This window comes from Tiliqua scincoides, chromosome 3 (assembly GCF_035046505.1).
Source record: "Tiliqua scincoides isolate rTilSci1 chromosome 3, rTilSci1.hap2, whole genome shotgun sequence".
In the NCBI taxonomy this organism is placed as follows: Eukaryota; Metazoa; Chordata; class Lepidosauria; order Squamata; family Scincidae; genus Tiliqua; species Tiliqua scincoides.
This window is the reverse complement of record NC_089823.1, coordinates 158,438,589-158,453,179: the sequence shown is the minus strand read 5'-3', so window position 1 is coordinate 158,453,179 and position 14,591 is coordinate 158,438,589. Positions and strand designations below refer to the sequence as shown.

Sequence of the window (14,591 nt, the reverse complement as noted above, 5' to 3'; positions counted from 1 at the left end):
GAGGAAGAACTCTATTGTTCTTTTATCACTCTTAACCACCTTATGCAAATTGCCTCCCTCGCCCAGAGTCAGGCTTTGTTGATAGCTGATTTCTGGACCCTTCCACCTTTTTTTAACATACTTCACGTGTACCTGGGTGTATACTGAGCATGCGCATCTAGACCAGCACTACAACACATCCGGGTCATTCTAGTCAGACACAACCCCTTAAGAGAAGGCTCCGAGCACATGCTCTCTCTCTGGCTGCCTTCCCACGGGAGTGGTCCTTCCTAGGACTCCTTCCCATCCAACTGCTCCCTGGACAGGTAAATATATATTGCGTCTAAAACTCTTTCCCATTCAACTGCTCCCAGGACAGGTAAATATATCTTGCGTCTAAAACTCTTTCCCTTCCATCCTATCTATTCCTCCCTTCTTCCCCCATCTTTAGTTAGCAAACTGGGTTTAGCAGATTAAGGAACCCCTAAAATACTTCCCTACAACCTATCCGTTTCTGAATTCCTTTCGGATACACAAATACATAGCACATGCACCCACCATAAAAACTAGGTACATTTTTCAAGTACTAGAACCAAGAAATGTGTATTATGTTTACCTTTGTGTGTTTTTGCAATAAAAATATAATCCTTTGATTGAAAGTTACCTTTCTCCCAGTCTCCTCTTTAAGCTAAACAAGGGAGTTCTTTGCTTTACGCTGTCTTGTTATCCAGCCTGCGATCCTAAGAGTTTCCAAAGGGCTAATGTACTAATTCCCCTAAACAAAGCAGCCTTTTTGGTAACACCCTTAGCGACACCACCGATACCAGGTCTCACCATGTAAAAGTGAACTCAAGCAACTTTCACTGTGTCAGTATGATAATGTCATGTTAACCGAATTCCAGATAGATACCAATATAGTGTTGTAGTGTATTATTTACTTGAAAGAATGGTGCCATACAGCACTTCCTCTTGTTCTACTTCCTTGTAGTGCTGAAGTAGGAACTGGTACATACTGCCCACACAATGAGGCAAGTTAGCTGAAAATCATGATATGAGAATTTTTCTGTTGCTGTGCAGAAAAGGTAGAGTTGCCAATGCTTGAAATGAAAAGAAAGCCCTAGAATCTGAACGAGGTCTGGAAAGGACCTGGAATAGGTCTACAAGTAGAAAGGGACAGGGGTGTGAAACCTTGCAATTTTTGCTGGGTACAGAGATACAGCCCAGTAGTTTGAGGCAGGTCTGGAGATTAAGGGCCCAATCCTATCCAAATTTCCAGCTCCAGTGCAGCTGCAATGCAGCCCCGAGGTAAGGGAACAAATGTTCCCATACCTTGAGGAGGTCTATGTGATTGTCCCTCCACCACAGGATTCAGCACATGCCCCATTGATATAGCTGCACTGGCCCTGGATAGGATTGGGCTCTAAGCCTAATGAAAAATATCTGTGTTTGGCTAAGATGTACAGGTTGAAAAAAAATGTTTGAGAAGGGGAAAAAACTGGCCTTGTGTCATGCTTTACTACAATTCCATGGGGAGGGGGAGGGGAGGGGAGAGGGAGAGAGAAAGAGACTAGGGTTTTATCTTGTTTTTGGTAAGTTGGGAACCCTAGAAGAAGGCAGATGTGCACACATGTCTTCTACTGCACTTGTCTTACTGTCTGCAGCTGACTTGAGATGCTAATCAAATATTTGTTTGGTGTATAAATTGTTATTAAAGACAGTTTGTGGGTTTTGTTTTGGGAAAAAGCCAAACAATTTAACAAACAGAATGGATATACAATGACATTTATCTTTTGTTTGTTGCCATTTAAAAATTATGTTCTTTAAGCCCTGGTTTGTTCGCATTTACAATTTTCAGATGCTCATTTGAACACAATCCCTAAAGAGGCTTTTAAACAATTATCGTCTGTAGCCTTTTTGTTCATTGTATTGTCAGATGGATAAAGATAGATTTGATAGACATTTGGGGGGAAATTCAGTATGTAAATGAGGATGAGTAGAGCACTGTTTAACATTTGCGCCTGAGTGACTCAGAGTAGGAGATAATCTTCAAGTGCTGTAGAGATGCTTCATTAAAAACTTAGAAAGGCATCATGAGGAAAAAACCAAACCAAACCCAGAACTGTTTGTGTCAGCATTGTAGAAATACTGAACAATGGGGAGTTATTTGCTATTATGTTCAAATACTCTGGTAAAGAACTCAATCCTGGATCTGAGACTACAGTTTGTTTTTGACTTCATATTCTGGATTAAAGTCAAATTGTGGCTTACACAAACCAACAGCCCACAAGAACACATGTTGCATCCTGTAGGGAGGGGGCAATTCTGGAGGTCTCTTCTGGATAATGGAATACTGGTTGCCTTGCCTAGGGTTAAGCTCTTGCTGCCCTGCTGGGTATACTCAGAATTGTGCCAGCAACTTTGCTGGAACAAGAACCAGTGCCCCTGGGAAGGTGCTTTGAGGCCAGGAATAGGGGGATAGGATATTGGTGCTGCTGCTGCTGTCAGTATCGCACCCCTTCCTGGCCTTGATTCATCCACCTCCCTGCCCCACTCTCCACCCTGTTCCTCCCCCTCTCTGTCCCATTCTGCCTACCCCCTGGCAATGGAGTGTCATGTTTTGTGACAGCTGTGACGGACCTTATGCTAGTGCTTATCCAAACCCCATTGGATTGAGACTTTAATTTGCTAAATCAAGTTTTCAGTTGCTTCAAATTTGAATCTTCCAGTTCAGTCTTCTCCCCTTGAGCAGAAAGATTGGAGAAAGTATGTCAGTTCAAGGAGCAGAGGGAGCACATGAGTCCAAAGCTTTCTGTGTCATGTGCATATTATGTCTAAATGGGGCTTGGTACCTGATTTGTGGTTGATACAGGTATAGCCTAATTATCAACAGATTTTTCACCCATGGTTTTATCTCAATGCAATGAGAAGGGCCCTTTAAAGGAAAAAAGTCATTTAACAATAGCCTCATTAATGTGAGAGCAGCCAGCTGACAATCCATCAATCATTCTCTCTCCAGGCACTTAGAACAGCTTCACTCCAAGGCAAGCAATCCCTCCCTTCCTCCTGAGCACATGAAAGAAAGATACTTTGCATTCTTTCCCAGTTCTGCACTGGGTGAAGGGCAGGGTTGCTAGCTCAGAGTGAAGCCTTTCTTAGCACCTGGAGAGTGACTGATTGATAGATTGCCTGCCTAATGACTGTCAGCGCAATCCTAACAATGACTTAGGCTGGTGCAAGTCCCTTGTGCCTAATGGCTGTCAGCGCAATTCTAACAATGAGTTAGACTAGTGCAAGTCCCTTGTGCCAGTCTAGGAGGGTCGCAAACGTGCCATAAAGCATGTTTGTGCCTCCTTGGGAGCAAGCTGCGCCAGCACATGGAGGTGTGGTGACACATGGAAGTTGAATCTAGCCTCCATGGTGACTTGCAGGGTGAGTCTTGTGTTGGCCAAGCTCAGCTGACGCAAGGCTCTGGGGTGGGTGGGGAGGAGGTGGGAGGGAGGCGTTCCGGGATGGGTGGAGGGTGGGGGCGGGCAGGTGGGGAGTAGAAGGCGGGGCTGGGATCCGGCTGTTATGCTGGATCCCAACCTCCATTCCCAAGCAGCATGGAGCGGCTACAAGCTGCTCCGCTCTCCTTGGGAGATGGCGCAAGTTCAACAAGACCCATGGGGGCTGCAGTGGTTTACCCAGGGGTAAAGGGAAGAGATTCCCCTTGCCTTCGGCCGAGCCACTTCGCAGCCTTATCTCGCGCTGGATACAGCTCAAGCCTCCTGTCTTGCCTGTTCCAGTGTAAGATAGGATTGCACCCTGTGTCTTACATCACAAAGGTCAGCAAGGCTGTTTTTAAATCATTGAGCAAAGGGACATTGTTTTTCAAATGGATTTGCTATAATGCAATTTTTGCCATCCACGTGAGTTCTGGGAACGGAACCCTCACGACCAAATAGTCGTGAACTATCTGAGTTGGAACCCTCAGACCAAATAGTGCCAAGAATATTTGGAATAACGGTAGTTTCATCATGGCTCTACTGCTCTAAACCTGAATGTCAATTGCTGACTATTCAGCTTGCTTCTGTTCTGTTAGATTTTGATTTCAATCCTGTGAGTTGAAATCCTTCAATTTGAGCACATCAGTGAGTGCGTGTAGGATTTTGAATTGTCGCACATTCACACATCCTGTATATGAGAAATTGTTGATTCAGGCACATTGAAAAATCTTTCCTTTTTTACCATAGGTCAAAGGAACTAATAAAGGAAGCTATCCTGGACAATGACTTCATGAAGAATCTAGAACTGTCTCAGATCCAGGAGATTGTGGATTGTATGTATCCAGTGGAATATGGCAAAGACAGTTGCATCATCAAAGAGGGAGACGTGGGTTCGCTGGTATATGTCATGGAAGGTACGTTGTACAGGAAATATTTTAAAATTATATACATGCTTGTCTCCTTGGCAGCTTTCAAAGAGACTATTTATTCCTATGTTACATGAAACATTCTGTATTCCTTTGAGGAGGAGATGGAACTTGGATATAGTTTTTGACTGATTGCATATTGGTTTCATGCTGGTATGCTAATACAGAGCATTGCTTTATCCATAGCAATGAGAAGACTGCAGCATATTTGCACCTCCTTATCAATCTAAGATTTGCTATGTCTTTGTTTGGAATAGTTTGATTGAGATGAGAGTGCTGGAGATCATGCCTCTTTCAAAGCAAGAGTCATGTGCTGTTGTGTTTTTGTCCTCCTCCTAGCACCAGGCAGGTCTCACTCAGTATGCAGATAGTATGATCACTCATTGCAGATTGGATGCAAGAGAGAGTGGCATTTTCAGTGGATTGGGTGTAGGCTGAAGAAAAGTCAATGCAGCTCTAACTTGCAGATTTGTATCAACAGGCACAATGTAAGATTTGCTTTCCACATTACCATGTCAAAGACTATTATCCTGTACTTATCCAGCTAAAAGAAACACATATGTACTTTGCAGCTGCTTATGAAATTCCACTGCCCATGTCTTTATGCAAATAAGATGTATGTTTAATCATCTCTATGTGTTATTTTCAGATATGAAAATTATTCCTAAGGGAATGCCTATATTATTAAATTGTAACCTGGGAACATGAAGCTAAGACTTTAATTGTACCTTATGATCTCTTTATGTACAGGTAGATTACCCCTTATCCGGACATCTGAAATCTAGACTATTATGAAATCCAGACATTTTTGTCCAAGACTTGTTTTTCTGTAGTGTGAACACTAGAAGGTCTTGTGCTCTTTCCCACATACAGTGCAGGTACAGGGTGTATGTTCTGTTCTCTGCTTTGTGGTGTGTATCTGTTTAGGCACTCGTGGAAAATATCTAAGAGGCCAGCAGACACCCATGTGTGTAACACTGAAAACAATAAGTATTTCTCACTATATTTGTGCAATTATTCCAAAATTCAGACAAATCTGGAATCCAGACACCTTCCTGTCCCAAGCAGTTCGGACAGGGGATACTATCTTATCCCATTCAAAAACTTGTGGTATCTGAGGAGCATACCACAGATTCTGAGGTTCAAAGTAGCAAATCTGATTGTAGCAATAGGATATAAGAAAGGATGGATTGTCATTCTGTGTAGTTACAATGCCATATGCACACAGAAATTGGATGATCTGTTTTTCAGTTGGTCAATAGTGCATATGGATAAGTTTATTATTGTTCACTTTTCCGATCCCTTAACGGGAAAAAGATTCTTTGTTAGTGCAATTCTTTTAATACTAACATCTCTAATTGTGAAGTATGTTGATACTTTCAAACATTATAAAAATCATCTGATTGCAAACTATCATTATGTTTGCATCCCAATTTTGATTACATTATGCAAGACATTTTGTCATAAATCACGGCGATGTCAAATATTCTGAAAGCAGGAACTGAAAACTTTGCACCCCCAAGGGCTCAAGACAATCTTAATAATCTACCTGCATCCTGTGTACAAATATAATTCATACGACTGTAATGAGAACTAGCTGTAGTGAGAGCTAGCTATATTTTCTCTAGGTATTTTCAACACTTTGAAAAAAACAGCCTGCAGGAGAGTTCCTGACTCTGTTTTTCTACATGTTCTATGTATTGTTTTCAAAGGGACCAATTAGAAAAGTTTCATATGTGTTTACATGAAATATTGCTTACAGTAGTGATCAAATCTGGCAAATTTTCTCATTACAACTTATCACCATTGATGAATAGGATGCTAAGCATGCATATGTATGGCCTGATTTATAGCTTTTTCTTGTTTTGGTCACAGCACTTAGAAGTGCTACAATCCAGTCTTGCAAGCACTTTTAGTATTTTGGTTGTGAATAATGGTATGACCAAACCCAGTTTCCAAACTATACAATTCTGTATTGTATTTTGCTTTTTTCAATGCTTCAGTTAGGCGGCTCCTTAGCTATTGTGCTAGTCTGCTTTAGAAGGCTTTGTGGGGAATGATTTGGAGCCCAATCCTGTGGTCAGCGGCATGGACCCGTGCTGCCGAGCACAGTCGCAAACGTGCTGTAAGGCACATTCACGGGGCTCACTGCTGGGCTCTCGCCTGTGCTAGCCCAGTGCCGGCCTGTGCTGGGCTAGCGTGGGGCAGTCGCCCAGGTTCCACGGCTCGACGGTCTCCCGGACTGCCGAGCTGTGGAATGGGGGGTGGGGGTGGTGATGGGGTTGGGAGGAGGCATTCTGGGGAGGTGGGGGGTGGAGAGAGGGCAGAGAGAGGAGTGCCAGGGGGCAGGTGGGAGGTGTGCCGGGGGAGGGAGGAGGATCTTAGGCGCTCTTGCAGGTCTGTACGCCTTACACAAGTGCCTTTACCTTACTCAGGGGTAAAGTGAGTAGCCCCATTGCAGGGCTGCTTACCTTACTAGGCGGAAGGGGACGAACATCCCCTTCTCCCGAGGCACCTCCTGTGGTAGCGCGGGAGGCACAGGATTCGGTGGAAGCCCTCCTCAGGGCCGCCGAGCCTGGGTGGCCCAGGCAGTTCAGGATTGGGCTTTAGGTCATTATTATTGGGAGTCAGGGAATGGAGCTTGTGGATTTCTTTGAGGCCCCTCTATGTTGCTTCTCAGAATTCAAAGACTGGCTTTTTGGAACAAAAAATGCCCTGGGAAATGATGGCATGAGCCAACCAAAAGTTAAGTAAGTTCAGGTTTGCAGATTTAATTGTGAAATCTTTAAGCATAAACTTAACAAACCCATTCAAATCAGTGGGTCTCAAAGGTACTTAGGTATGGCTGGATCATGTCCTCCATGCATATCTTAGGATTTCAGTTTTTGTTTTGAGTTGTTCAAAACACAGCACAGCTCAAAGACACGATATGCCTTGAAACATAATTTCTTGCCAAACCTCTAATGCTGCTCTCAAATATATAAAAAAAGTTTCTTTCGAGCTAAAAAAAAACTTCTAAAACCATTTGTTTTTCTGCCCTTTTAAGGCTAAGCTCTTTTGTCCAAGAGCATGTTCCCCCCCCCCCAGCTTTTGAAATGTATGCATTCTTCTTACTAGAACAATGTTGTGTGCTCTGCATTGGTGGTGAGAGCTTTCACTGAACAAAGTTACTTTTCATATCACATAGAGAGCAGAACTATTTTTTCTTTGTTTCTAAAATGTTGCTTTTGCTGCCATAACATGTTAGGGCAGAACACCACATTACAAGGAAAACATGAAGTTCCTTATAACAATGTGAGGACTGGTGGGAGGGAGAGCACTTTGAGGGGAGAACAGGCAGTTTGGAGGTGGGTGATTAACCTTTTCCCCACCCACTAATGTTCCCCTGGAAATGCTTCCTGGCAATTTTTAATTGGTCTTTTAAAATGCAATTCTAATGCAAGAAATCAGCCTGGATGGGACATTTGCAGGGTGGGTGTGGGAAGACTTAAATATTGCTCCCTCCCACCTGCAATTCTCCCCTTCAAGGGCCAATCTCCATTTATGTTACATGGACAAATAAGCGTTTGCAAACAAACCTTTTGCCAAGGTAACCTGTCATTTGAGCTTTAGCATGGCACAAATATCATTGACATAATTAAGCAACAGCATCCTAGACAGAAAAACTACTTCCATATTTTGTAAGTGACCTAGATTCTAGCATGTGAATCTACATTACATAGGTTCATGAGGATGGGCTGTGGTTAAAGCAACATTTTTATAAGTATTATTTAAAATAACATTTTTATTAGGTATCAGATCTGAATAGTTTTAGGGACTATCGATCTGTACAGAACACAGACTTACAATCAATCCTATGCATATCTACTCAGAAGCAAACCACACTGAATTCAATGGGACTTACTCCCAGGTAAGTGTGTGCAGGATTATAGCCTTACTGATTTTGGTGATCAGTAAAGCAGATGATTACATTTCTCCTGAAAGACTGAAAAGTTTTAACTCTGACTGCATTGCGCCAGTAAGTATGGAATCTAGCAACATCAATTTCTAATAATATGTGTGTTACTGCTGCCTATAACAGAGGCAGCTCACAAGGTGGTGAGCTGAATAATGACTACAGAGGAAGGACACCTTTGCCCACATCTGTTGAAAGGTAGTGGTTGAGGCATGGGGCTCCTAGGTCAGCACTCTACAGGTGTGTGGTTACTAATGGACTAGCAGCCACCCAACACTTTCTGCTCACAAGCACTCAGACAATGTTGACCTGGCAGCCACTATAGTTCCATTGCTTCCTGCTGATAAATGCATCAGACACCCTTCCCCCTCCTCAACTGCAATGACTCCAAACTTCCCAGTGCATGTTCTCAGTGGAAGTCACTGAACTTCAAGAGGGATCACAGAATTAAGATGTGGGTGTAAAAGGGAGGGCAGGGAAGGGGAATAAACCGAGGATCATATGAAGACTGAGGATCCTAAAAATATGTGTGTATACTAAAATGTCATTAGAAACATTAAATTATGAAGAAAATGAACAAAAGTTTAGGCAATGAAATGGATAAGAGAGAACTGCAGTTACAACATTAGCTGATTCTTGCCTTGCACAATTATATATACATTTTAGGCAATCATATTTTAGCGCAAATTTATTTACAGTATTTTAAAACACTTTCTCGCTTTTCCCATCTAAACAGAGGTGTCCAACATGGATTACACATGAATAAAATATAATATGCAAGCATCATAAAACAAAACCCAGCAGCCCCAACCATCAATAGCACCAAATCAATTTATACACAATTGGAGAAGGCCAGGCAAAACAGAAAAGCTTCAAGATAAGACCCAGAGCTTATTTGTGTCTCAGAGAGCTCAGGACTCTATGGTGAAAATGTCAATATAGGGGTTGTTTTGATCTTTCTGTATTTATGCTGAACTCAAGAGAGTAATCATTTGCCGCACAACAGAGCAGACATTTCAGCAGCTGTACAGTTCTTGTGATTCATCATTTGCATGGAGTCTTACTGACATTCCTGGAAGGTTCTTCCTTGCATACATCTTCTGTATTGCAGTTAGCAAAAGGGGCCATGATTGGCTCAGCATCTCTACCCACCACACACTGTGCCACATGATGGTAATGTCTTTATTCATTAACGGCAATAGGGTACCCAGGTGAGGCAGGGGGGCAAATGCCCCAGGCGCCAGGAATTTAGGCACCCAGGGGGCGGTACTGTGACCCGCTCCCCTGCCACTGGAACCATACCGAAAGGGCCGCTCTCCTCCTCTTTCTTTAGAGTGGCTGAGCTAGGTGTGGTTCCTGACCACATTTGAGGGCCGCCCTCTTCTCCTCCCCTTTAAAGAAAGGTGAGGAGAGGTGGGAGCTGCCCTGGCCAGATACAGTGTGGGTCTCCTATGATTTTGGTGGAGGCGCATGCTGCTTCAAGCTCTGAAGGAGCAATTTGTGCCACTGGAGGGGCGGAAGGCTCTTTCAGAGCTTTTGCTTGCTGCTGGAAGGCTCCCAGGAGGCAGGCAGCACTTATCTCCTGGGTGCCTTTCAGTGGTACAAGAAAGTACCAAAGGAGCCTTCCAGCAGCACAAATGGCTCCTGTGGAGCCTGGGCTGCCTCCTCCCACCTCCTTTTCTTTACTGCACCAGAGGTAATGGCGTGATTGCAAGTATTTCCAGCTTGGGAGGCAGCAGGTGGGTAAGTGGCCCCTAGCAGGAAAACCACAAGGATTACCACAAGGAAAACTACTGCCACTGATTAGGGGCTACTGTTAGCCATGTTCTAAGTTGGCTTTACATCAGCACAGCACTCATTGTGTCCAATCCAGCACAGCATGCATTGTGTTACTTCTTTTCCATGAACATCTGATTTTTTTTTTTAATTATGAAAAATATTCTGCTACCCACTTGTAGTAGAAATCAGTGCACAGATGAACTTTTCCTTTTTGTAGCCTCTAGTGAATATTTCTCAAACAGTTTTAGAAATCTGTATGCAGTTTGCAGCATATGTAGCTCTTGATTGCTGCTATGGGGTTGACAAAGCCCCAAAGGTGCAGCTAATAGACGTTCTAAGCTTTGAATGCTAAAGAGTTTATGATGTCCGCACAGCTGCATCTTCTTGGTGCAACAATTCCAGGATATAAAGTGTAAACTGGAATTACCCTAGATAAATCATCTGTAAAAACTATAAGGGAGAGCTTGGGCATTTCATGAATTGTTATTAAAGGACAAAAACTCATCTATTTTGCTGCAGTCAGCCTGCTTACTCCCATCAACCCAGACAATTTGCCACTGTCAGGGAGCTGCATACATCAAAGGGACTGGCAGGCCTTTGTAATTTTTCATTAACAATCATGATAATTTGCATAATATGATACATTTATATTCCACCTTTCATTGTGATTGAACTCAAGTTACTGTACATGCATTTCCCAGAGGGTCTCCCATCCAAGCACTGACCAGGCCCTGGTATGCCTGGTGTTTGTATCTAGTGTCCCTAGACTATGTCCTGGAATCAACTCCTTTTAAAGGTGATATATCATGGAAGTATTCATGTCTTCAAGCTGCCGGGGGGGCTTGTGCTTAGTGGAACTCTCTGCTTTTATTTTTGGCTTCTGATCAGCCTGCTTCAGTCTCCTACCTGAATCCTTATTTTGGGAAGGTATTCAAGAAGGGGAGCAGGAAACGGTGTCCTCATGCAGTCTCGGCTCCATTCTAGGATGGATGCCTGGTAATGGGAATATGTCTCTGCCTGACTGTTGCTTTAAAGAGTTTCTTCAACAATCAGGGTTTTCTGTCAGGTGTTTAAGGCCAAACTAGACATGCAGCTCAATGTGCAAGATGGTCCAACAGGTAATTTTCTTTCTAATAACAGTGTGAGGAGGGATAGGGGGGCTTCACTAATTTCCCCGCTGCAGTTTTGATACTGATTGCATCACCCTCCCCTGGCCCCTGCACACACAATTTTTATTTAATAAAACCTTCCACAAAGACTGAGAGCAGGCCATGGTAACTAGAACACTGTGCTGGAAAATTGTGTAATTTTCTGACATACCCTGGTATCATGTAAGCCACCGCTGAGGGACAGCTCTACCCACCACATTTTCAAGGGCAGTAGCAGTCAGAGGCCAGAGGGTGGGAACAAATGTTATGGTGGTTATTGTGATTCCATTCTTCTGTCATGGCCCCCTGTCTAGAAATCATCGAATTTTGAGTGTATGGACATGGTGGTAGATGACCAGGACAGGAGTTCTGTTGATGTTCTGCTCCCACTTCTCTCCAGGGGTCTTCCTGTCTGAGCTTAGTGGTCTCAGATATGATGTTAGCTTCCCCAAGACTGGCTATCTTGGGAGATGTTGACATCCATGCCGAGGCCCTTATTCTAATTACTATGAGGATATTATAATAATTCTTAAAGGTTTATTAAGGGCACAATCCTAACCAGATCTTCTCAGAAGTAAGTCCTATTTTGTTCAATGGGGTTTACTCTCAGGAAAGTGCAGTTAGGATTGCAGCCGGGCAGCCCAATCCTGAGCTGCCCGCAGCGCCCAGGTCCGGTGGCTTCATTGTGGGCTCCCACCGGATCCTGCACCTCCCACACTACCATAGGAGGCTCCTCAGGAGAAGGGGACATTTGTCCCCTTCCCCCGAGTAAGGGAAGCAGCCCCGCAACGGGGCTACTCACTTTCGCAGCGACCTTTCGGTCACCGCTAAAGTAAAGGCACTCATGTAGGGCGAGCAGCCCTGCCGAGCGCCTTGGATCCTGAGGAGCTCGGCTCCAGATCTGCCTCCCCCCTCCCTGGAACACCACCCCTGGCCACGCCCCCACCTCCCGTTCCACAGCTTGGTGGTCCAGGAGACCACCGAGCCGCAAAGCCCAGGCTCCTGCTGTGTGCTAGCCCAGCTCCTGCTGGCGCTGGGCTAGCTCCGGCAGGAGCCTGGTGGTAAGCCCCGCAAATGGCAGTGCCTTATGGCATGTTTGCCTTACGGCCTTATGGCACGTTTGCGACTGGTCCGCGGCGCGACCACAGGATCGGGCTCTAACTCTCTTTCTCTCTGTGTGTGGAGAGGGGGTTAAGACACACAAACATACACAGATGTCAACATTGCTTTTTTTGTTGTTGTTGTGAGTCATCTTGGGATCTTCTTTAGGGACCAAAAGGTTCTGAAAGAACTATATCTTGCTGTTTGCAGGTAGATATCTTTCCCATCCTCATTAATTTAATCCAAAATTCAAACACCATCTACTTCATTGGAAAAGCCTTTTTCAATTTAGTAAATAAATGCTGTCTGGCATAATCTGTATCTACAGCTATCCTTGTTTTCTCCATTACTGTCTCCTCCTTAACATGTTTGACATGTATACTGAGTTTTGCTATGCTTTATTAACGGTTTTGTTTACTTTCCTACAGACAATTTCAGGGGATGGTTATGTATTTGAAAGCATGTGGTGCACATAAAAGGAAACTAGGACAGTACTTAGATTGAGATTTTACATTGTGGGCCTTCTATTTACGCTGTATAATTTCTAATATTTTCATTTTTATTGTTGCTGCAGCTCATGGGTGCTTCCAATATAAATAACTGTGCTTTGACAGTTTTGTTGCAAGCCTGTCTTAATGCCCGGAACACACTAGGGATTTTTTTAGCAATGTGTTTTGCTTCGCTTGTTTGTGTGTGTGTGTGTGTGTGTGTGTGTGTGTGTGTCTGTTCTTGCAGTATTTCCACATATGAGGTTATTTCTATAACACCACATGAGTAGCTGCAAAAACAATACAGTAAAGAGAATATACTTATTGCAGTTATCTGTTCTCTATACCAGTCATCTGTTAAGGAGTGTTGTATTTCTTAGCATGAATTCTCACATCCACTTTGTTTTTCTGCCTACCTATCATAAATTTTTGCAAATTGCCTGGTGAGTCTTCCACTGGTAGACTTCTCATTACTATTATGAGGGGCCCAGTGTGTGCCAAGTCTTTCAGAAAGCTAAGCTTCAGGAAACCAATGCAAAAACAGTTCTACAAAGTAGGATAAAAGGATATTCTTCCTAATAGGATGGCATCACTATGTGGGATAAAACCATGTCAACTGCCCTAATCATGGACATTAGAAATTTTACCCAGAGCAGTGTAGGAACAACTAAGATTCTGGTAACCACATTGCCATAAGGGTTGTGATGATCAGGCCTCAAAGGAGATATCATCTGTCCCATTTTGTATTTTCATAGTTCAACAAAAACACGGAAGTGTTACATGATGAAATGTATGATATAAAAAAGTCTCTGACCTTAAACTGGGAATTTAAGGCTATTATGAATTAAGTATTGGAGAATGTGTCATTGCTTTTAATTCCCTATACTATAGCAGTGGTTCTCAAACTTTTAGCACCAGGACCCACTTTTTAGAATGAGAATCTGTCTGGAGCCACTGAAAGTGACATCATCAAGCAGGAAAACTTTTAGCAATCCTAAACTGCAGTCCTACCCACACTTACCTAGGAGTAAGTCCCATTGACTACCACTGTTCAAAGCATATACATAGTAGCCTGTTAAAAGTACAGATCTGTAACATTTCCCCCAATGCAGTCACATACCATAAGAGCATCAAGTGTAATATATTAAAAATAAAATATTGAAGTGAATGGGAACCCACTTGAAATTGGCTCGCAACCCACCTAGTGGGTCTGACCCACAGTTTGAGAAACTCTGACCTATACTTGGGAACACATAAGAATAAGAATAAGCCAGCTGAAGCTCTTTGTGACAGTGGAAAAATGCTTCCACTGTTGCATTTGGCTGCGTGCATTTGCATGGCTCACCGTGCATTTGCATGGCTGCGTGGAGCAGTCTTTCGGTGGCCATTTTGGGAGCACTGCTGCAAGAGGTGGCATCGCTCCCAGGACATTGTCAGACCTGTCTCTGGGGTGAATAGTGACCGTATCAGATTGCAAGCAATATGGGGCCACTCCAAATTAAGATCGTGATTTCTACGTAGTTGGGGTATGCATTGATGTGGTGTACATTAAAAGACAAAGTAAAAGTACCCCCCAAAAAGGCTGTGCTCTGTAACCCCCCAAACCAGAGAAGGTTGAGATGGAAACAGGAAAAAAATAGCAACAGCAGGACCGGGAGGGAAAGGAATTGGCCTGCTGAGGCCTTAAAAGCTGAAGATGAGCATTAGGGTTGGGGAGATGTAACATTTTA

The 14,591-nt window shown here is 43.5% G+C and overlaps 1 protein-coding gene across 2 annotated transcripts in view; it reads left to right on the top strand.

The window, feature by feature from the left end:
* The window catches only part of PRKG1 (protein kinase cGMP-dependent 1), an 837,851-nt gene that overhangs the window by 162,196 nt on the left and 661,064 nt on the right, over positions 1-14,591 (top strand). For both annotated transcript variants that reach the window (XM_066620308.1, XM_066620307.1), the window contains exon 2: positions 4,212-4,378. In XM_066620308.1, coding sequence (XP_066476405.1) covers positions 4,212-4,378 — 167 coding nt within the window. The remainder of the gene's footprint in view (positions 1-4,211; positions 4,379-14,591) is intronic.